The sequence below is a fragment of the Physeter macrocephalus genome, chromosome 9 (genome assembly GCF_002837175.3).
Source record: "Physeter macrocephalus isolate SW-GA chromosome 9, ASM283717v5, whole genome shotgun sequence".
NCBI classification, from domain to species: Eukaryota; Metazoa; Chordata; class Mammalia; order Artiodactyla; family Physeteridae; genus Physeter; species Physeter macrocephalus.
This window is the reverse complement of record NC_041222.1, coordinates 73,594,847-73,617,699: the sequence shown is the minus strand read 5'-3', so window position 1 is coordinate 73,617,699 and position 22,853 is coordinate 73,594,847. Positions and strand designations below refer to the sequence as shown.

General features: G+C 41.9%; 3 protein-coding genes across 4 annotated transcripts in view; 2 read left to right on the top strand and 1 right to left on the bottom strand.

Annotated features, from left to right (window-relative positions):
• The window catches only part of SMU1 (SMU1 DNA replication regulator and spliceosomal factor), a 23,325-nt gene extending 19,193 nt beyond the window's left edge, over positions 1-4,132 (top strand). The window contains exons 11-13 of the mRNA XM_007116189.4: positions 314-481; positions 2,161-2,313; positions 3,619-4,132. Of these exons, the coding sequence (XP_007116251.1) occupies positions 314-481; positions 2,161-2,313; positions 3,619-3,717 (420 nt within the window). The 3' untranslated portion in view covers positions 3,718-4,132. The remainder of the gene's footprint in view (positions 1-313; positions 482-2,160; positions 2,314-3,618) is intronic.
• Positions 4,133-9,557: 5,425 nt separating this feature from the next.
• Positions 9,558-20,512, bottom strand: DNAJA1 (DnaJ heat shock protein family (Hsp40) member A1). The gene is made up of 9 exons (XM_055087235.1): positions 20,384-20,512; positions 19,133-19,274; positions 18,626-18,803; positions 16,311-16,415; positions 15,058-15,285; positions 12,517-12,631; positions 11,088-11,203; positions 10,690-10,790; positions 9,558-9,943 (listed from the first exon to the last, which is right to left on the bottom strand). Exons 2-9 carry the CDS (start codon positions 19,262-19,264, stop codon positions 9,725-9,727), a joined length of 1,194 nt encoding a protein of 397 aa, XP_054943210.1. The 5' UTR covers positions 19,265-19,274; positions 20,384-20,512; the 3' UTR covers positions 9,558-9,724.
• Positions 20,513-22,252: 1,740 nt separating this feature from the next.
• The window catches only part of APTX (aprataxin), a 79,330-nt gene continuing 78,729 nt past the window's right edge, over positions 22,253-22,853 (top strand). For both annotated transcript variants that reach the window (XM_028494045.2, XM_028494046.2), the window contains exon 1: positions 22,253-22,353. The gene's annotated coding sequence lies outside the window, so the exon portion shown is untranslated. The remainder of the gene's footprint in view (positions 22,354-22,853) is intronic.

Genomic DNA, 22,853 nt, shown 5'->3' with positions numbered 1-22,853 from the left:
GCGAACCCGGTTCCCCTGCATCGGCAGGCGGACGCGCAACCACTGCGCCACCAGGGAAGCCCCAAGATCATAAGTTTTAAAAGGGTTTTATTATTTCGCTTTCTGATTTTTATTTTGTTTATACCAGTTAATCAGCAAATGGGGAGTTCTTATGTATATGGCAATGCTACGTATTTGGACTGTAAGAAGCGTTTTTTTCTGAGTCAATTTTTTTCTTTTTTAGTAATATAATTTTCAACTGCAAAACATTAGAAATTGTTAACCTACCTTCCCTGCCCCCCAAATGTTTATGCCTTATATTTTTGTGTTGTAGATCTGGAACATGAAGACCACAGAATGTTCAAATACCTTTAAATCCTTGGGCAGCACTGCAGGGACAGACATCACTGTCAACAGTGTGATCCTGCTTCCTAAAAACCCAGAGCACTTTGTGGTTTGCAACAGATCAAACACAGTGGTCATCATGAACATGCAGGGACAGGTGAGTGCTCAGAGAGTGCCTTTGCTCAAGCCCTGTGCACCGTTCCCAAATCAGCGTGTCTTGGTCCTGGCACTTTGAGTAACCAAATATGGGTTCACCACTTGGAAAACCATATACACTGTATTTGTTTTTTGGACACTTCCTTAAAATTTTAAATTCTATGTCTACAAAACATCTTTTTGGCATCTCAGTAGTTAATCTACTTTCCCCAGGATGTTTGTATACTGTTCTCTTTCTTTTGCATCCTTTGGATAAATGAGACCCTGATCTGTCTTTAAGCCTCCTGCAGAACCTCACTGAAGATTTTGATATAACAATCCCTGTGTGAGTGAGGGAGATACAGTGTGTGGATTACCAGCTTGGGACATCTGCTAACTACCATGTGATCTAAGGTGGAACTCCAGTAGGAGAAGGGCAACAGTGTCTTTGTGATGTGTATTTGTAATCAGAACACGTGCTGGTTCCCAAGGAACCTCACTTTTATAGCACCAGGGACATCAGGAGTATCAAGGTTGAGGTCTCAATCCCTGGGAATGTGTTGTGATGCTACTGAAATGTTGGGCTGGGCACTTTGGGATCCTGCTGAGCATGGAGAAGACCCAGGGGCTGGTGTATGGAACTCTCTCTCCATTGCTTGAGTCCCTATAAATAATAAATTGGTAGTGACGAACCTATGGTTGAGATGGCTGGTCTGCAGTACCTGTTGGGACACTGCATAATAGCCATAGTTGCCCACTTCCTAGTTTTCTGCTTGGCTTTTAAAAAACTTAAAAAAAATTTTTTTTAGGTTCACAAAGAAGTTACAAAAACAGGTCAGAGAGTTCTTGTACACCCTTGACCTGCATCCCCCAACGATAACATCTTACATAAACATTGTACAGTTATCAAAACCAGGAAATTGACATCAGTACAACACTGTTAACTTACATACAAACCTTATTTAGATTTTACGTCTTTACATGCATTCATTTTGAGGTGGGACATGAATAGTTCTGTGAAATTTCATCTCGTGTTGATTTATGTAACCACCACGATTAAGATACAGAACTGTCTCATCACTCCCAAAGAAACTCCCTTGTGCTACACTTTTATAGTTAAACCCTTCCCCCACAGCTCTAGCCCCTGGCAGCCACTGATCTGTTTTCCATTATTACAGTTTTTCATTTTGAGAGTAGTAATTAAATGGAATCATACAATATGTAGCCTTTTAACCTTCTGAGATTGGTTTCTCTCCATTGATTTATGGTGATCTTAATGGTATGTAAAATAGAGCAAGCAAGGTCTTGGAGACAGAGTTCCATCATGAATGGAGAGGGCATCTCATTCTGTTAGAAAGAGGAAACTGGGGAGCATGGGTCCACAGAGCATTGAGAACCAGTCGTATGTTGATTTAGGAAATTGTGTATGCTAATGAATTTGCTTCTGGGTAAAATGGCTCAGTAGACTAAAGAGTAGGATTGGTGACTTGGGACAAGTGAATTGTAAATGTCTGTCTGCCACTGACTTAGGATAGCTTATCCTTTGAATATTTCAGGACATGGTGAATGGAACTGGTAACCTAATTATAAATGACAGTAAACCAAAGTACAAAGTAACATAAAGATGTCAGTTTAAACTGCTGCAGTAGAACTGTTGCTAATCCAGGTGTTTTATTTTTACCTTGGGCTGTGTTAATCTAGATTGTCAGAAGCTTCAGCTCTGGTAAGAGAGAAGGTGGTGACTTTGTTTGCTGTGCCCTCTCTCCCCGTGGTGAATGGATCTACTGTGTAGGGGAGGACTTTGTGCTCTACTGTTTCAGCACAGTCACTGGCAAACTGGAGAGAACTTTGACAGTAAGTATTACTGACTTACGGCCATCTACAGAAATTGTTAATGCTTATGTCTTTCTGAACTCTGAAGTAAACCTTTTCCAGACTGCTATCTGTGTGAACCTTGCTATAAAAAAATGTAAAAATGTTATCACTAAATTTAAAAAAAGGCCCATAAGTAATTGTATGGAATTAACTCCTGTAATCAGGAAAAGTCATCCTTTATAGTGAGTCTTCAGCTTCAAGTGGATAGGATGGGTGTACATAAAGCAGAGAAGAAGGAAGGGAACATGCCTGTCTAGGCAGCTAGATTGGTTAGACCTTATCCAGGGCGATTGGAGAGTGGCAGATATAGCTAATCCTCTCCGTGTCCTTTCAAAGGCAAGTTACTTGTATATTATCCTATCAAACGGATTATGTTTTTAAGCAGCTTTGTGTTGTAAGAGGGCTCAATCAGTAACAAGGAATAATTAATGCTAGCTGCTGTAACAATCTTTTAAATCTCAGTGGCCTAACACAATGAAAGTTTCTTATTATGTCACAGTGTGATATAAAGTGCATCGTCCTCCTCTGTCTTTTAGCTGTGCCATTTGGAATACGTGGCTCCTAAGATCTTAGAAGGAGAAAAGATAGTTGAAGGGGTATACTGGATGTTTTAAAGACCCACATCTGGAAGTGGTTTGTTTACATTACTTTGTTCGTCATTCTTTTTTGATTAGAATTAGTCACATGCCGCCCACAGCCCAAATGCAGAGGGGTGGTTGGGCAGAGAAAATGTAGTCGTCTGCAGTCCAGGAAAAAGAAATGGTCTGGTGAATGTATAAAAAATTACACATATAGCTCTGTTAGAGAATAATCTCATCTCAAACTGTTCTTGAGTGAACTGTTGGTACACCTGCCTTGTGAAGCCTCCAGTATAGATCCAAGATGTGAACAAAACAAGATGAGGTGGAAGGTGTCCTCTAGTTGAGGAAAATACTAAGTTCACTGAGTTGAAGGAATTGTTTGGTCTCAGCCACCGTCTTGGCTTAACATTTATAAAATGGTGATGATGACTAGGACCGGCTGGAGTGCAGGAGTGGTTTGGCCCAAAGTGTTATTTATACATTACGAAGAAAAGTACAGAAAATGTCATCAGCCATGTGATAGCCTCGTTTGAGTTTTTGGTTTGTGTGTTTGGTTAGCACTCTTTGAGGCTGCCTTGGGCTTGATTCCTTTGGTGAGAAGTAGGAGCTTCACTCTTCTTCCCTCCCACTCAGTTCTGGAAGCTTCTTCAGAGTGATTTGTTAGAGACCTATATACCCTAATCCTGTGCTTTACCTATTCCAGGTTCATGAGAAGGATGTGATTGGTATTGCACATCACCCTCATCAGAACCTGATTGCTACTTACAGTGAAGATGGACTCCTAAAACTCTGGAAACCCTAATTCAACTTTTTAAACTAGCTTGAGAGCATGTACTTAAAATGAAGACATATTCATGATTGCTTTTTTTTTTTTAGGCCAGCTTTTCTAAGTAAATTGTCTGAGTTAGGCACAAGAATAATTTTGTGAAAATTCATGTTTAAGTAGCAGTTACTCTTTTTTATATATTTTCAAGATATTCGCATATCTCTTTCTAACTGGGGCAGTCACTTAATGTTTTCAATAGTCTTTTACCTGGAGAGTGAAATACTGATATTTCTAGGGAAAAACTGTACTCCTGTGATTATTTGAAATGCTGATTAAAACGGGCCTCCTGCAGTAAAACTTGTAAATAAGGAACTATCCCAAATTCAGTAGCTGTTTACTGTTCCATCTTTTTTTTTAAGATGTTAGTTAATAAACTTTACACCTTTCTGGAGGCTTTGTTTTTAAATGTAAATAAGTGCTCATCTAGTTAACATATTTACTTAGAATCAGATGAAGAGGGTGGGACACTACATTATTATTCCTGAATCTTAAGTACAGCCGGAAGTCAATTCCTCGTAGGACAGACAGAATGTAAAGTCAGGTGTCACATAGGATCTCATTTCACTGAAGTGCTCATCTAGTTAACATATTTACTTAGAATCAGATGAAGAGGGTGGGACACTACATTATTCCTGAATCTTAAGTACAGCCGGAAGTCAATTCCTCGTAGGACAGACAGAATGTAAAGTCAGGTGTCACATAGGATCTCATTTCACTGCCCTCCCCCAGGCATTCATTTTTCTTAGCTGTGCCTTTTCCAGGGAATATTGTCTTCATTTTATGGATAGAACTAGTTGCAGGATACATTATATGAGAATTCAGTTTTGGCATATTTGGAGATGCATGTGGGTGTCTCTTTTCTGTTTGAACCAAATATGTATATGGAATGCCTATGTTGACGTGTAAAGGTACTATGCTAGGTACCATTTCAAGAAAGTGAGCTTGTTTGCTTGTGTGGGCCTTTAATGCCCCCTTTTAATTTTCCCAATTAGTAGGTACAAACAAGTGGGGAAAGTTTTTTGTATAGTCTTATAAACCTTTGTCACTTGAAATATAGCCTGATCCAGTATTTGGGATCAGCTAGCTGTGCCTAGCACATAAAAATGCTTAATATTGGCTGAGTAATTCTTAGCAGCACTATGAAATCCATCTTTCCCAGTCATATTCCCAAAACTGTCTTTCTGCCACAAAACCTGCAGCTTTTTCACAGAATGTCATTTGCTGCCGATTTGAGAGTTGAATAGCTGTGAGTCTATATGAATGTAGTCTGCCATTCCTCCCAGTGAAGAGGCTTGTTAAGAAAAGTTTAAGGTGCAAAGAGCTTATATTAAAATTCCTTAGAAAAATCTTCAAGAAACTGGAATTTTGATTTAGCCCATGACCTCGTGAACTGGCAGTTGTGAGATGCATACTTTGTGCCAAGGCTCACGGAGAGCAAGAATCTTTTCACCACATGTACACTTATTCTTTCTAGGAATTTTTAGCAAATAAACCCCTCTTCTGCTCCTGCACCTAGTGCTCGGGATGGTTAAAAACACTAGTTCCTGTCACAGGATAGGGGAGAAAAACAAGTTAACAGGATTAATTAAAATAGTGGGATAACAGAAAATCTGGAGGTTTTTTTGATGATCCGGACCTAGTGGGTTAGGAAAGGCTTTCTGGAGTTGACCATAAAAGGACCAACAGGAGCTGAAGGTAAAGGGCTTTGGTGATCCTAGGAGCACTTCAGTGTGCCATAGCTGCAAGGCATGTGATTGATAGACATATGGTAGGGTCTGGGAAGACCAGGCAGAGGAGAGGACTGGACTGAGAGCCATTAAGTATATTCTCTTTTTTAATGAAGTAGTGCACTGGTGTAACAAGTTAACAAAAAATGGAAAAAAAATGAATTTTCTGCTTTTCTCAGGTCACCCATGTTTGTGTATCTGTCCACAACTTCATTTTGCACAAACCTAAAGTGTTGTTTTGTTTAAAAGTGGAAATGAGCTTCCCTTACTCCGCGCTTAGTTGTTTTTTTCTTTTAGCCCCCATGGCCATCTCCAGTACAAAAGGCGGGGGAGCCCCCGGGTAAGAGGCAGAGGTGGGAGAAGGGCTGTCTGGCTCCTGGACACCATGGCAACTGCCTAACACTTCCACTCCGGGAGGAGAGGTGGTGGAGGGTGCACTGCCCAAACTCTGGGTGGGGTGCGCCGGGTTGGGTGTGGCTGTGCAGCAGGGGAACGCAGCAGGCATCCTGGGCCCTTGCCCCCCCACTCCCCTTGGTTCTTAAGACAGCTGCTCTGTTGCTGCAGCCCACCTATTTAACTGATACTCCTCTAGCACTTAAAACTCAAAATACATGGCATTAAAGTTAACTCCGTTGTCCCATCCCCCACTGAGCTGCTGAATGACTCTGGAAAACACTGAATGACCTGGTATTCCACACCAAAAAAAAATTTTTTAAGAAGTCTCAGGTACAACTCAGTGTATTCTCCACTAGTTATTTTTTAGCTTGTATTACTACCATTAATAGCATTTATTGAGCCCTTCCTTACTATGTAAGCAGCGTTATTTAATTCTCAGAACTGCTTTATGAGCTCCAGCCTATTCTGAGTCCTATCACATGAAACAGATTTCAAGATTCCATACGTTGCTCCTGGAGCGCAACTGACTGAGGTGGGATTCTAAAACTCAATTTCTTTACTCTTTGAAAGAGTCAGTTTTTCCACATTCTGTTAAGACTTACCGAAACCCCACAAAGGCAGACATGAGTAGAACACTGAATTACAAGAATCTGGATTCCAGTCTTTGCTGTCATTTCTTTTACGTGGGCCAAGTCACCTGGTAACTTGTTTGAATGGCAAGTCTCTCAGGTCCTACCCTAGGCCTACAGAATCCAAGTCCAGTGGGGCTCAGCAAGCATGCTCAGATTTGAGAACCAGTAAGCAGACTAGAGGTCATTTTCATCAGCTGTAAGGTAGGTGTTTCAATTCTTGTTCTGTTGGTCTCAGAAGGTTGCTGCTATAACCAAATTGTGATAAAGGTAAAAGACTTCAGAAACCCTTGAAAGAGCATCTTTACTGCTATAACTTGCTAGCATTTTTCATTCACTGTGCTTTTAGAGCCTATGCTTCATTTTCCCACAGTACTTCAAAAAGAGGAAATTACCATAGTGTATGTCTAAGATGGGAAGCAGCCTTGGTCTGAAACAAACTTGCAGTAGTTAAGGGCTGCCATTGTTTGACCCTCCACAGCAATTCTAACAATGGCATCATTGTTCTGGTGATTAATATAGCTATGTCCCCATGGTGCTGGTGTAGAGCTTTGGCTATATGTAACCATCCTTTTGCTTAGGCTACACCCAGTTCAACTACACCAAAATACGCAGAGGGTGAGACTCAAAAATCATGTTTTAAAGCTTCCGAGGTAACTCCAATTGTAGCCAAGGTTGAGAGGCAGTACTATATGGGGAAAAAATGTGACACTAATTTCACAAGGGGGAAGATCTGCCACCGTGTTCCACTAGGACCCTCATGGGATGTAATCAGCTTCTATTTTTATTCCCTCCAAGTATGAACAGACAGGGGAAGCATCACAAAGAAAGCATTAGTGCTGGGGCGATGGAACTACACACTTCCACGGATGCACTTGTACTTCCGTGATGACCTTGGCCAGAGTTCTAACAAGAATTTTTTTTTTTTTTAATACAGAATACAAACTTGTCAGTTTCTGCCTCTCCAGGTTGTAACTATTTTCTTCTTCTAAAGGATTTTTTTTTTTTTTACTGTGGTGAAACAAAAGTAAAGCTTACTCTCAACCATTTAAGTATACAATTCAGTAGCATTAATTATATTAACTCTTGTGCAACCATCACTTTCAAAACTTTCATCACCCCAAACAGAAACAATTAAGCACGCACTAACTTACCGTTCCTCTTCCTCCCAGCCCTTGGTAATCTGTGCCTCTGAATTTGCCTAAATATTTCATATAAATGAAGTCCTTTTCTGTCATACATACATATAACACATTTTGTTTATCCATCTGTTAAGACACATGGCTTGTTTCCTCTTCTGCTATTGTGACTAATGATAACGATAAATGTTGGCACACAATGTTTCTGAGTCAAGGAATGGAACTACTGGGTCATATGGTCAATTCCACGTTTGGCTTTTTGAGGACCTGGTTACAGAAACTGCACCGTTTTACATTTTCACCAACAAGGTACAGGGTTCTAGTTTATCCATATTCTCACTTGTTTCCATTTGGGATTAGATTCTGGACTACTAGGTGTGAAGTTTTGTATCTCACTGTGATTTTCATTTTATTTCCCTAATGATTAATAATATTGAAAACCTCACGTAAGGATTTTTGTAATTTTTAAAATGTCTGAAAGTATTCTTAAATGTGTTACAATGTAAGTTTATTGTAGAATTTAGACTCAATAGAAATCCAGTGAAAACTAAAATTTGTTGAACCATTATGTTTAGTATTTTGATTTGTTTTCCTTTCCTGGACACCTGCTTCACTATCCAAATATGAGGGTAGCTGTCTGGCCACAAATTAAAAACCCACGAATGATGTGGAGAAGCTATCAATTAAAACTGTCACTATGACAAGAAACCTGAAGGTTTGGGAAATGATGCACTTTACACCAAGTTTCAGTCTCTTCTTTTTAACTCAAGTGTTCTGAGGGGAACTTAAGCTGTGGGTTACTTCCAGGTTAGAAATGTTTTAAGCCTCCTGATTACAATGAGATACAGAATCTGAGAATAAACAGTAAGCTCTCACATTCTCACTTCAGCGTTTGCAAAGATTTTAAAGCCCCCTTCTTTTGCTCCTTATTCACCCCTCCACTTTCATTCCCCACCCATGTTTAATATTAAACATTTAATTATGGTTAAATAGTATTTTTTGGTATTACTCACTTTAGTTAAATGAAAAATTATGTATCTTAATTAGTGAAAAGCCAATACTTCAACCTGGGGAAAAAAAAAGCCTGTGGTGACACACTGGACATGCTTTTGAATCAGTATATTAAGGAGACATTCATACATTTCAAGAATTGCTTAAATTCTGATATCCAGATTTAAGCTTGTGAACATATGACTTTAAACATACAATTAAAGCTATTCGTAATTTGCTATTCTACCAACATTAAATTACAGTTACTTTGGAGCATAAGTTAAATGGTTTAAAGTAAGCCTGTAACATACCTGCAAAACACCTTCCTAACTCATACATGCAAATTACTTCTCATCACTCTAACCTCTAAGTTACCCTGCTCCAGAAGTGACTACTCTAAGGCTTACTGTGGTCCAAAGAGAAGGAAGGAAAAAAAAAGTAACCAGGACCAATAGTTAGATATATTAAAAAAAGATGGCACAGCAGAAGGGAATGCAATTCTACAAGTGCAAGCCCTCAAGAAGCAGCATGTTATATGATAAACCCCTTCTTTAGGAAGGTATCATTTCTATCACTGATACCACAGGCTAAATTATATAGCATGCCATCTTCAAGTAACAGTTGAGGCAATAGAATAAATGCAGAGGCATCACAATGAATCCCACTTAATACCACTATACAGACCAACACTTCTCTACAAATTCTTTGTCTGACTGCCAGTTAAATACAGTTTTAACTTCATAGCTTAACAATTAAGGGTCATACACTGAAGCCAATACATATACCTGGCATTTCAGTTTAAGCTATTCCATGTACATAGCTGAAATCAATTACAAGGTATGGCCTAACAAACGCTAGGGGAAATTTTTTAAAGTAGTTTTTACAAGTATTAAACTTATCTTGCACACTGAAGTCATCATACATACAGGGCAAAGTCAGAGCTTTTATATTCGAGTTTATTCTTCATTTAACTTTTAAAACACTACTATAGTTGAATATTAAAACAAACAATAGCAAGTAGTGAGCATATTATGATTATAGTCCTTCGCTCAATCACTACTGCAAATAAAATGCCAGCAGTGAGTGTTATTCACTGGCCCCATTAGGAGGTCTGACACTGAACACCACCCCGAGGATGATGCTCATCATCCTCATATGCTTCTCCATTGTAATGGCGCCGTCTTTCCTGATTTGGATCAAAGTCCACTAGTTCTACCTGGTCCATTTCATCAGTCTCTTCTACTTCCTTCCTCTCAGGTAGGAGTTTTTCCAGCAAAGAGAGTTTATCCGGGGAGAGAAAGCCATTCTCAGGAAAATTTACCTATAATAAGAAATTTCTACTGTAAGTTTAAATGACACTTCATCCTTAGCTCCTTAGACAAATACCATTGACCCATTTTCCCCAGGAAAAATACATGAAACCACACAATCTTTTGGTAAATCTGCCAATCCCAGGTTAGAACACATGTTCTAAGAAGGCATATATCTACTATTCTGAACTAGAGTTCAAGGTAAGGTCTTAAAAAAAAGATCCTAATAAAACTACACTGTAATGATCACTTCTATTCAGCAAATACATTTTAATAGGAGAACCCATCCTAAAACACATTCTCATTCCTTCTAATGGATAATTTAAACAAAGCTATTGTTACTCAAAGATAGTCCCACCCAAAGATGTTTTTAATAAATGTTAAATTTGTGGGTCTGAGGCCACTCAAATTTAAGATTGAGGGAAATGGTTGGGTTACTTTAAGAACCAGAGCATTGCAGTATTTTGCCAAAAATCCACACCAGCTCACATGCTTCTGTTCAACTTTAAGATTCCAGTTACAGCCTTTCATCAGTAAATTACCCACTTGCCACCCCCCCCCATCTTTAAGTAGCCAATAATGATGCAAAGAAACCAATACCAACTTGTTAACAAAAAATGTTCAACATAACAAGAGTAACGTTAGATCTAGACAAGGGAGAATATAAACTTGGTTTCAGGCCATTCAGAAACTAATTGCTACTGAATTTTAATAAACTAATCATTCTCAGAAACATTCCTGCAGTACTATAGCTTACCTTAAATTCAATGATTAGGCGACCCTTTTCATATGGTCTACGATAAATTGGCATGCCTTCATTTAGCACACACTTGATATCTCCATGCTTGACAATCTGACCTAAAAACATTGAAGCCAAATTCCTTAAATGCAGTCACACTTTTACGAGGCAGGGAAAATAAAGAACAGAGCAATGTCCTAGCTCATTGATAGGGGTAAATTTATATGAAATGATGCTGATACTTTTCCTTTATAGGTTTTCTAGGGGCTTACAAGAGAGCCAAGAACACACGATTTCGGCTCAGCTCAAGGACAGACACGTACCGAGCAACTTAAATGCCACTTTCCTCCGTGGCTATACTAGCTACGAGCAGACAAAACACTAGAATAGAAACAGACGCTCATCTAGTACTGTACCTGGATGAGAAGTGATGACTATGGTTCGGTTGTCAAGAGTAGATATTGGCTTTTGGAAGCCACACAATGCCTCAACCAGCTGTATGTCCATACACATGAAAAGGTCTTCTCCTCGTCTGTACAATGTAAGTAAGGCATATACTTAGATCTCAAACCAGCAATGATTACAACTACCAAAGTAGGCAATTCTGTTCTCTTAAAAACAAATGGTATCTTTCAAAAGATGCCCTTTCTTCCCCATTCTTTTTTGTTTCTTTTTGATAGGTACGAAGTGGATTTATTTAGAGAGAAACATACTCCACAGAGTGTGGGCCATCTCAGAAGGTGAGGAAGGCCTCTTCCCATTCTTAAGAGCTGAGAACTGGGTACAGCAAACAAATGGAAACTGCCAGCAGTTTCCTGGACAATGCTTCAGAATCCCTCCACACACTCTAGGCAGTGGAACAAACCTCAGGCTGGGTCCTGGATAAGTGAGGGTCTATGAAATTAAATAAAAGGGATATGGCCAATTTTCAAGGGGTAGTAATTTATTGATGTACATGAATTAAGTAATACAGTGCCTGGCACAGTATGAACACTATTTTTTATATTTAATAACAACCCACTTCTTCCTCCTCATGCTTACTTTCTTTTCCAATTCATATTAATGAAATCTTTTCACCAGGCAGAATACTCTCCAGAAATACTCTTGTTGAAGATTCACCTCAAATGATAGCATCAAAATTCTGAGCTCAACAGCATTTCCCATTATTCTTGAGACACTATTAATCTAAAACCTGTTCCTTCAGATGTCATTCCCAACAGACTTATGGAACCCTACTCCAGTCTAATGTTTTAAAATTAGCCACTGATACATTATTTAACACTGTTAACTTTCTTGTGCGTCACTATAAATTTATCATAAACACAAAACTATTTCCTAACAATAGACGTGAATTAATATATTACAGCTTCTTACACAGATGATTCTAGACATTTATTTAAAATTAAAAGCAACCCAACTTACCATGAACTCAGGATTGAAGAAACTGGTGAAAACTTTAGGGTACTTATTTCAAAACTAACTGCTTATAAAAAAAATTGGGGGCAAAGTTTTGTCTAGGGATGTTTCCCCTACTCTATTTATACTTACACAACACATCTCCTAACTGAAGTATATCCTTCAAAATCCAAATTAGGCAACAATTTACCTAAATTTAGACCCCCCCAAAAAAAAAAAGATTTTTGTCTTTAGCTTCTTCTAAGATTGAAACATTAATGATTAACAATCATTTATAAAAGACATATAGAGTCTAACTTTTCTGCTATACTTTTCTAGATTATTTCTAGGAAATGTATTCTAAAAGTAATGAAAAAGCTCATTTATATTTGAGAAAAAAAAAAAAACCCAAATATGCAAGATGTCTGAGTATTTGATAAAAGTTTTTACCGGGTAAAAACAGCATGGTCCTTCTGATCTAAAACGATGATAATATCTCCTGGCTCCAGTCCTGGTTCTTGGTCTCCTTCACCATGGAATGTTATCTTCTGGCCATCTTTCATGCCTAAAAACAAAAGGCTAATTTTACACTCTTAACATCTAAGTAAGGTCAGAATCTCTACTGAAACAAATGCACGTTTGTGCATGAAAAAAATGTTCAAGTCTTTGTGGATGCTAAAGTTTTACAGAATTTACCAAAAACACCCACATGCTTATTAGATCAGTCCAATTTCTTACTGAAGAAAGCTATCATAGTGGAGAACACAAATTCTAGAGGCAAACAAGTCAGGCTTCGAATCTCAGAGCTGCTATTTACTACTAGGCCAGATTACCCTGGGGAAGCAAATTGCATAACCTTCCTAAGCATCAACTTTTCCACAGAGACCTATGTCCTCCACCAGGGCTCTTGTGAGGACTAAAGAAAAAGGTCTATGCTGGCACCAAATAAGTGACTGGCAAACATTATAACCATAAATGTTTTTAACTATTTCATCACTTTAAAAAAACTTAAGTCAAATCATTCTATTAAGTCTAACAGAAGCATAAGTCAGACTTTCTTCCTTCTATTGTATTAGCAGTAATATAAAATCTAAAAATTTTAAAAACATGTATTTATATTGAATGATTTTAGCTTCTCTTGTTGCGGAGCACGGGCTCTAGGCACGCGGGCTTCAGTAGTTGCAGCATGCAGGCTCAGCAGTTGTGGCTCGTGGGCTCTAGAGCGCAGGCTCAGCAGTTGTGGTGCATGGGCCTAGTTACTCCGCGGCATGTGGGATCTTCCCGGACCTGGGCTTGAACCCGTGTCCCCTGCATTGGCAGGCGGATTCTTAACCACTGCACCACCAGGGAAGTCCATCCAACAGGCAAACGCTTCTTAAAGGCCAACACATTTACTGAGATTTCTTCCCTCTGGCCCATACACCTTAGTTCAGTAAGGGCTTACTTAAGCCAAATAACACCTCTTTAAACAGAACTCATGTATTTGCAGATGATTTCTCTACAGCAGTAGTGCCAGATTTCCTGAACCAATGATCACTGAGGTCACCCAACAAGAGCAACTTTGTTTCACTTTCTACTATGGAAAGTATTAAACTTACATAAAGTAGCCAACAGTACAAGAAGTCCCTATATATCCATCAATACAGATCCAGTAATTACCAGCTCATGACTACTATTTCATGTATTACACACCTCCATCCACATTCCCTGCATATATTTCAATTAAAATCCAGACATACCAATTAACCCAAATACTTCAATATATACCGCTAAAAAGAGAAGGACAAACCAAAATATCAGTATTACACACTGACAAAAGTAAACATTTTTAAAAATTTTATTTATTTTATTTAGTCTTGGCCGCATTCGGTCTTCATTGCTGCGCGCGGGTTTTCTCTAGTTGTGGCGCACGGGCCTCATTGCCGGGCTCAAGGCAATTGGGCTTCGGGAGTTGTGGCTCGAAGGCTGTGGAGCACAGTCTCAGTAGTTGTGGGACACAGGCTTAGCTGCTCCGTGGCATGTGGGATCTTCTGGGACCAGGGCTCAAACCTGTGCCCCCTACATTGGCAGGCTGATTCTTAACCACTGTACCACCAGGGAAGCCCAACAATCTGTCTTTAGTCATTCACAAGGCAAAATAACTGTCTCACTACACTAGTGAAGCAATTAAAGTCAGCTAAGTTTTGCGGGTTCCATAACGTTAAGAGTACGGTCAGGGACTTCCCTGGAAGTCCAGTGGCTAAAACCCCACGCTTCCACTGCATGGGGCACGGGTTCAATCCCTGGTTGGGGAACTAAGATCCCATAGGCTGCAGTGTGGCCAAAAAAAAAAACGGCCAAGCGCAGCATTCATAAATGGCTTCACTTACTACTAATGCCCTCCTGAGTACATACTGTTGGTAGCAAGGGGGGAAATCTTACCAGAGAGAAATTCAAACCCTACTAAACAGGGACCAATTAAGGGGAAAAAATGGAGGGAGGGGAGGTACCATGATTCACATGGGTGAATACTATTTCAGGAGCTTAAGTTAATGTAGATGTATATTTTCTAATAATAGTTTCATTTTAAAATAGCAAAGTCTGAAAGAGCCAACCATGCTGATTATTTCAGAGTAAGCAGCACCATTTATTCTGGGGCTATACACATTTCTAAAATTTCTACGATGAGTTTGTGCTGCTGTAATACATTTTAAAGCATTTTAAAATAAATTGACAAAATTAAGGAATTGGCAAAATAAAGTAAATCCTAATAATACTTAAATAAAACTTTAAGTTATAACCCAAGAGGCAGAAACTGACATATGTTTACATAATCTGTAAAAACCATTAGACAATAACATTCATAGTCTAAGTTCTTACAAACTAAGTTAATAAATCAAAATATACCTATTCCTTACTCCAACAGTAGTTTTAAACAACTATAAAATGTAACGTTAATATTATTTGCAACAGCACTCAAGAACTGAAAATAGAAAGTGGCTCAGAACTCACCTTTGTCAATATGAACTTCTAGAATTTTCTTCTCTCGAACTATCTTTCTTCCATTGCAGCTTTTACATCTATCTTTAGGACTGATCCGCTCCCCATGGCCCTGGCACTCCATGCAGACAGACTGAATTTGCTGAACCATTCCAGGTCCTATCTGATGAATTCTTATTTGCATTCCAGTACCTCGGCAATTGGGACAGCACTCTACTGCTCCTTTCTTACCACCCCGGCCTAAACAGTTCAAAAAGAAATTATGTTTGAATTTAGTACTGGACATGGTGACGAATGTTTTAATGAGACAGTTCCTAAACACTTCACTTCATTAGTATTTTCAAGGTCTGATGGAATGCCGCTATAAGAATCTACAATTCAGTCTTTTTATTTGATAAAAAACATCACCACAATCAGCTTCAGTTATCTATAAACATCTTGACTGCTCTTCTCCCAAGGAGCCATTTCAGACTTCTGGATTTTAAACATGTGCTCCCAAAGCACAATTCATTCATTCATTCATGGCTGCACTGGGTCTTCGTTGCAGTGCGCGGGCTCCTCATTGCGGTGGCTTCTTTTGTTGCGGAGCACAGGCTCTAGGCGCACGGGCTTCAGTAGTTGCGGCTCGTGGGCTCAGTAGTTGTGGCTCACAGGCTCTAGAGTGCAGGCTCAGTAGTTGTGGCCCACGGGCTTAGTTGCTCCATGGCATGTGGGATCTTCCCGGATCAGGGCTCGAACCCGTATCCCCTGCATTGGCAGGCGGATTCTTCTTAACCACTGTGCCGTGCCACCAGGGAAGCCCCCAAAGCACAATTCTTAAAAGGCTACTTTAACTGTGAGATGAGAACATTTTAGAGTTTATTCTTTTTAGAAAATACCATATTTCCAACAAATAACTTGTATTTATTAGAAAAACACCTTAGAGGTTCATAGCCAATAATTTGACAGCTGATACCCCAAAAGAGGATACTGTCAAATCATATTACAGATTATGAAGCCATTGGAATGCCTCTGAAGTTCTAGAGAGGATAGGAAAGACTCATCTCTGAACAGTGCTGAGAAAAACAGACACCAAATTAGATCAGTCCCACCTGCATTCAAAATACATAAAAGTGCTGATAATTTGCTAATATTTCTCTAGGAGGTGAATTCAGGTGGTTTTCGTACTTGCACTCTTCAGAATTAGGTAGTGCAATATGTCAGTTTTATATATCCAGAACGGCTTCAGTTCCATTTTCAATTATATTATGAATGTTAAGACATACCTTCACATTTGTCACAAATCACATTCTTTTGCAGAGCTAGTTTTCTTGTTGCACCATTATATAAATCTTCTAAGGTTACTGTGAGTTGATGCACAACATTTTTACCTAGAACAAAAAACATTGCACATTAGAAATCTAAGACGCTGAATCTTGTGTTCTGCACTATAAAAACGGCAAAGGATAATGAAAGATGAGCCCTACAGGGGTACACACATAATCCTCTAACTGTGGTGTAATTTCAAATAAGAAACATCCAGTGAGATTAAGCAATTTGTATAAGGACGTAGTTACGGCCATCCTACATTTTACGCCAATCAAAAATGTTAACTGCAAAAATCACTCGAGAAAACTCATGTTATTTAAATAGACACATTTCACAGTAAATTAACCCAAACTGCTTTTCTGTCCTAATATATTCTTTGAATCGTTCAGTTATTCTATTGAGTAACATGACCAATTACATCATCCAAAAATTCTTCAGCACACTAAATTCCAAAAACTAATCAAGTTTGCCCAGGGAAGCTGACATATTTATTCAGCACTAACTGTTTAAAGGCTAGATTTCTCAGGCTTCCCTGGTGGCACAGTGGTTAAGAATCCGTCCGCCAATGCAGGGGACACAGGTTCAAGCCCTGGTCCAGGAAGATCCCACATGCCGCGGAGCGACTAAGCCCGTGGGCCACAACTACTGAGCCTGCGCTCTAGAGCCCGTGAGCCACAACTACAGAGCCTGCACACCACAGCAAGAGAAGCCACCACAATGAGAAGGCCACACACCACGATGAGTAGCCCCTGCTCACTGCAACTAGAGAAAGCCCGCGCGCACAGCAACAAAGATCCAACGCAGCCTCCCCCCAAAAAAGGCTAGATTTCTCATCCTTTACCATAGTGCTGTCCAATAGAACTTTCTGCAGTGATGGAGATATTTGGATCTTGTGCTAGCCAACACAACAGCCAGCAGTCACACATGGCTATCGAGCATATAATTATGGCTGCTGCGGACTAAGTAACTAAATTTTAATTTTTCTTTGCAGTAATCTAAATTTGATGTGGCCAGTGGCTACAAAAGAGTGACATATCTCATCTAGGAATGGGAAGTGGAAGGTGGAGATCATCTAAGAACAGAGGTTACAGAAATGTAGTCACCTGCCGACAGGTAATAAGTTCCTAGCTAGTGATTCTCCCAGAAGGACTTTATCTACCATGAAATACTGCCTTACCCTTAAGTGAAAGAAGCTCTTGAACTTCCTATCTGCAGAACATGTCTAATGAACATTTTTAGTTACCAATCAAGAGTGAAGTGCCATCAACTATAACCTGTTCCTAGATCCACTTTTCTGTTCTGCATCACAAATACTGTTCCATGTAATTGGTTCCGGCACGCTGAAAACTGCCCTTCTTTAGCCTTATAGAGTTTACAGTATAGGAAAGAAATAAAGCTTCTTAAATTTAAGCAAATATTTTCCAATATCACACTAAAAAAATGACCTTGCATCAATCTAAGCCACACAGTAGTGTTTGCCAATCAACTGACCTTGACTGAAAATTGTATTAAGGTAAATTTCTTAAAAATAAATAAAATACACCCCTCTCCTTTTAAGAAAATCTGAATAAACAATTTCCAGTCCTTCTGAATCCAAAAAAGCTCCGAGAAAATTTAGTGGTTTGCCAATTCCTTCTAGAATGGGCTCTACCCATTAGTCTTTGTTTGTATGAACTACACTGGGAACAAAGTAAGATTAACTCTGACCAGAACACTGTACTTCTACGAGCAGTATTTCCACAGCCCAGAAACCACATTTCTGCTAAATGTTAAGGGAATATATTTTGATATAATAAAACTGAAGCAAGATTAAACAGATAGCACGCTATTTGGAGGCAATGAATCTATGTTCCAATCAAGACTCTGATGCATAGCTATATATGACCTTGACAAAAATTTACCATTCTGAACTGTAATTCACTTTCGACTGTGTAAGGCCACTGTACCTCCCATTGAGGCTGAGGGGTGGGGGTGTGCGGATTGAGAATAAAATAAAATCTGTGAAAAGGATTTTGAAAATTATGCTCCTATACTTCATTCCTTTAATGCTTGATAACATCACAGAAATCCTATGTACCCCAAGAGCTTTAGAAGCACTCACTTGGCTTAGCTATTTTTACTCTCATCAAATCTCATTTTTAAAAACTCTTACCATAAATCAGTTTACAACATTATGCTAACAAGTAAACAAGCATTTAATAGGTGAATTCTCAAGAATTTATTTTGACCAACGGCTAATTTTAATTTGCCACACATGAACTGTCATTCTTACCTCTCCTTTCCCTCTGCATCCTGCCTCCTCCTCCAAAAAACATATCAAAGATGTCCATGGGGGAGCCAAAACCGCCACCTGCTCCACCTTCTTTAATTGCCTGCTCTCCTCCTTTGTCATATAATTCCCTTTTCTTTGCATCAGAGAGCACTTCGTAAGCTTGAGAAATCTGTTTAAACTTCTCTCCTTCATTTGGATTCTTATCAGGGTGGTACTTCAAAGCCAGATGTCCATGGGGGAGCCAAAACCGCCACCTGCTCCACCTTCTTTAATTGCCTGCTCTCCTCCTTTGTCATATAATTCCCTTTTCTTTGCATCAGAGAGCACTTCGTAAGCTTGAGAAATCTGTTTAAACTGTTTCAGAAAAGGGGTGATAAATTTCACTCAAAAAACTCAACTGTTAACAAAGCACAGCCACTACATAAGACATACTCAATTTCATGTTGTAATGGAAATACCGTACACCTGGAAAGAACTATGCAGCTATGTTATGAGTGTACTACTTGCCTTCTCTCCTTCATTTGGATTCTTATCAGGGTGGTACTTCAAAGCCAGTTTCCTGTAAGCCTTTTTCAATTCTTCTTGGGTGGCATTGGGTTTGACCCCCAAAACATCATAATAAGTGGTTTCTTTCACCATTTCCTACAGGCTAAAATAAGAAAGTTCAATTTTAGCCGACTTTCAACTGGTAGTTTTAATTAATAAAATTTAGGCATAAAAATCTGTTCTCTGAGAAACCTGATTGTAAGAACACCACCTTCCCTAAATTTCACAGAGAAAGTAACAATTCCTTTGGTAATTTAGCCATAAATTCTAAGACTAAATATAAGTTAATAATTATCAGGGGATAATTCAAAAGCCTCCTATAGCAGCTGGTTCCCACTCTCCCACCTGAAAGCTCCCATAATAACGCGACTATTGTCTGGATTTTTCCTGTTTCCCTTCCCAACCAGCGACAGAGGGCAGTAAAGAAGAGGAGCACTAAGAGGTTCAATCCACTATCATTATTCTTGGTAAATCTGATAAATCATACACTTCCTAGAAAAGACATCTGGGCACAAGGCGGGGAGGCAGTGTTTTATGAAACTAAGAACACCAGCTCCAGAAAGCAAGCTCCCCTCCCCCTCAATCCTGAGTCTGCTTCTCAGTCACAGGACGTACAGCTCCTCTGCTTCGACCGCCAAACCTCTTTCGCCCCCACAAGCCAGCGTAGTTTACACGTTGTTAGGTTTTCCCCTGCACTCAATGCCGACCGTTAGGGGTTCCTTCCTTTCCCCTCCCACCCAGGAAGAAAGGGGTGGAAGAAGCCCAGCACGCAACAAAGCGAAGGAGGAGAGAACCGAGAAGCGAACGCCGCAGCCTCCGCCCGGCTCCTCCCGCAGCCCCTCGCCCCCTAGATCCTTCTGCGCGTGCGCACAGGGTCGCCCACCCCCACCCCCACCCCCCACCCCAGCCCGCCCGCCAGCGAGCGCGGGCGGAGGGAAAGACGGAGGCGGCAGGTCCTTGGAGACCCCTGGCTAGATAGATAGGGCGTGGAGAGAGCTCCACGAAGGGTTTCGGGCCCACTCGCTGCGCGCCAGCGAGGGTTGCCGGGGTACCCCCACCAGCCCTCCAGAAGGAGAATCGTGGGTACAGGAATCGACAACCCTCCCGCCCACGCGGAGCCAACCGCCTCCCGACCGCGGCTCCATCCGGCTTCCCGGCGCACCCAACGGCGCCGGCCTTGGGACGAGGTGAATCCCGAAGGCTGAAACTCACCGGTGAGAGGGCCGATGCCGGTGTGGGGGAGCGGGAAGGAGCGCGTTGCCGTGCGCAGCTCGGGCAGCCGCCGCTCCTCCGCCTTTTCACCGAGCGTTCTGGAAAGTTCCGCCTGGAGTGCCGCAGCCGTCGTCTTTTGTAGCCGAGCGCAGGCGCGTCACCCGCCGGAAGTCCCGCCCTTCCTGTCGCTGCCACCGCCCCGCGGTTGCCTGGGCAACGGCGCGGGGGCCCTCGGGCTGGGAGGGGCTGTGCGCAAGCCTGGGTCTCTGGCGTTTGTGGAACTTTCTGGAGCTCTTTCTTCCACCCAGCGAGTGCGAGAGTGCGGACGTCTCCAGCGGGAGCGGGGATTACCTAAGAGTGCTGCAATTTTGGGTCAGCAAGGGATTCCCAAATCTGTGGGGCCGTCGCCGCTTGCGAGAGCGCGGAAGACTCGGGAACTGGGCCCCGGGCAGGGGCTGTTCGCTGAACAGGAACCTCTCAGAACAAAGCCTTTTGCCGCACCTTTCCACCCCCCACCCCAGCCCGCCCGCCAGCGAGCGCGGGCGGAGGGAAGGGCGGAGGGAAAGACGGAGGCGGCAGGTCCTTGGAGACCCCTGGCTAGATAGATAGGGCGTGGAGAGAGCTCCACGAAGGGTCTCGGGCCCACTCGCTGCGCGCCAGCGAGGGTTGCCGGGGTACCCCCACCAGCCCTCCAGAAGGAGAATCGTGGGTACAGGAATCGACAACCCTCCCGCCCACGCGGAGCCAACCGCCTCCCGACCGCGGCTCCATCCGGCTTCCCGGCGCACCCAACGGCGCCGGCCTTGGGACGAGGTGAATCCCGAAGGCTGAAACTCACCGGTGAGAGGGCCGATGCCGGTGTGGGGGAGCGGGAAGGAGCGCGTTGCCGTGCGCAGCTCGGGCAGCCGCCGCTCCTCCGCCTTTTCACCGAGCGTTCTGGAAAGTTCCCTTCACCATTTTTAAGTGTACTGTTTGGTAGTGTTAATTATGTTCCATTGTTGCGCAACCAATCTCCAGAACTTTTCGTCCTGCAAAACTGAAACTCTGTACCCCTTAACAACTCATAATTTCCCCCTCCCCCAGCCCCTGACAACCACACTTCTACTTTCTGTCTCTATGAATTTGACAACTCTCTGCACCTCATATAAGTGGAGTCAGACAGTATTTGTTTTTGTGATTATTATTTATTTTTTGGTGACTGACTTCTTTCACTTAGCATAATGTCCTCACGTTTTATTCATGTTGTACCATGTGTCACAATTTCCTTCCTTTTTGCTCTCTCTCTGCTCTCCACCATGTGAGAATACAACAAGAAGACAGTCCTTCGCAAACCAGGAGGCTCTCACCTGATACCAGATCTACTGGCACCTTGATTTTGGACTTCCCATCTCCAGAACTGTGAGAAATTAATGTCTATTGTTTAAGTAAAAAAAAATAAAATCTGAATAATATTTTATTGTATGTATATACCACATTCTTTTAATCCATTCATCCACGGATAGATATAGGTTGCTTCCACCTTTTGGCTATTTCGAATAATGCTGCTATGAACAGGGTGAACAAATCTGTTTGAATCACTGCTTTCAATTCTTTAGGGTATATACCCAGAGGTGGGATTGCTGGATCATATGGTAATTGAATGCTTAATTTTTGGAGCTCGGGCAGCCGCCGCTCCTCCGCCTTTTCACCGAGCGTTCTGGAAAGTTCCGCCTGGAGTGCCGCAGCCGTCGTCTTTTGTAGCCGAGCGCAGGCGCGTCACCCGCCGGAAGTCCCGCCCTTCCTGTCGCTGCCACCGCCCCGCGGTTGCCTGGGCAACGGCGCGGGGGCCCTCGGGCTGGGAGGGGCTGTGCGCAAGCCTGGGTCTCTGGCGTTTGTGGAACTTTCTGGAGCTCTTTCTTCCACCCAGCGAGTGCGAGAGTGCGGACGTCTCCAGCGGGAGCGGGGATTACCTAAGAGTGCTGCAATTTTGGGTCAGCAAGGGATTCCCAAATCTGTGGGGCCGTCGCCGCTTGCGAGAGCGCGGAAGACTCGGGAACTGGGCCCCGGGCAGGGGCTGTTCGCTGAACAGGAACCTCTCAGAACAAAGCCTTTTGCCGCACCTTTCCCCGCCGGCGCCTCGTTCACCTCTTTCGGCGTCTCTAACCGGCTTACTTTTTAAGCTTTGAGATTCTGGGAAGCAGCCGAGCACGAAATGCTGAGCGAGACGGGTCTGGGCCCCAGAGCAATCACGCACGCAGTCCAAGGCCTCGTAATTCACCAAACTGCGAAGTTGGAAGAGCTCTTAGTGCAAGTCCAGACCCGTATACACACGTTATTTGCTTTGGGCCTTGCCATACGTCGGGCTCAGGCAGCGCTCAATGGGGAAGCGTTTGCATTACCTTGGTGCAAACCGTGGGCCTTGGAGTCTCTCTGGCCAGGCGTTCACCGGGTTTGGCTAGCGGGGAACACAGTAACACCAAGAGTGGCTAAC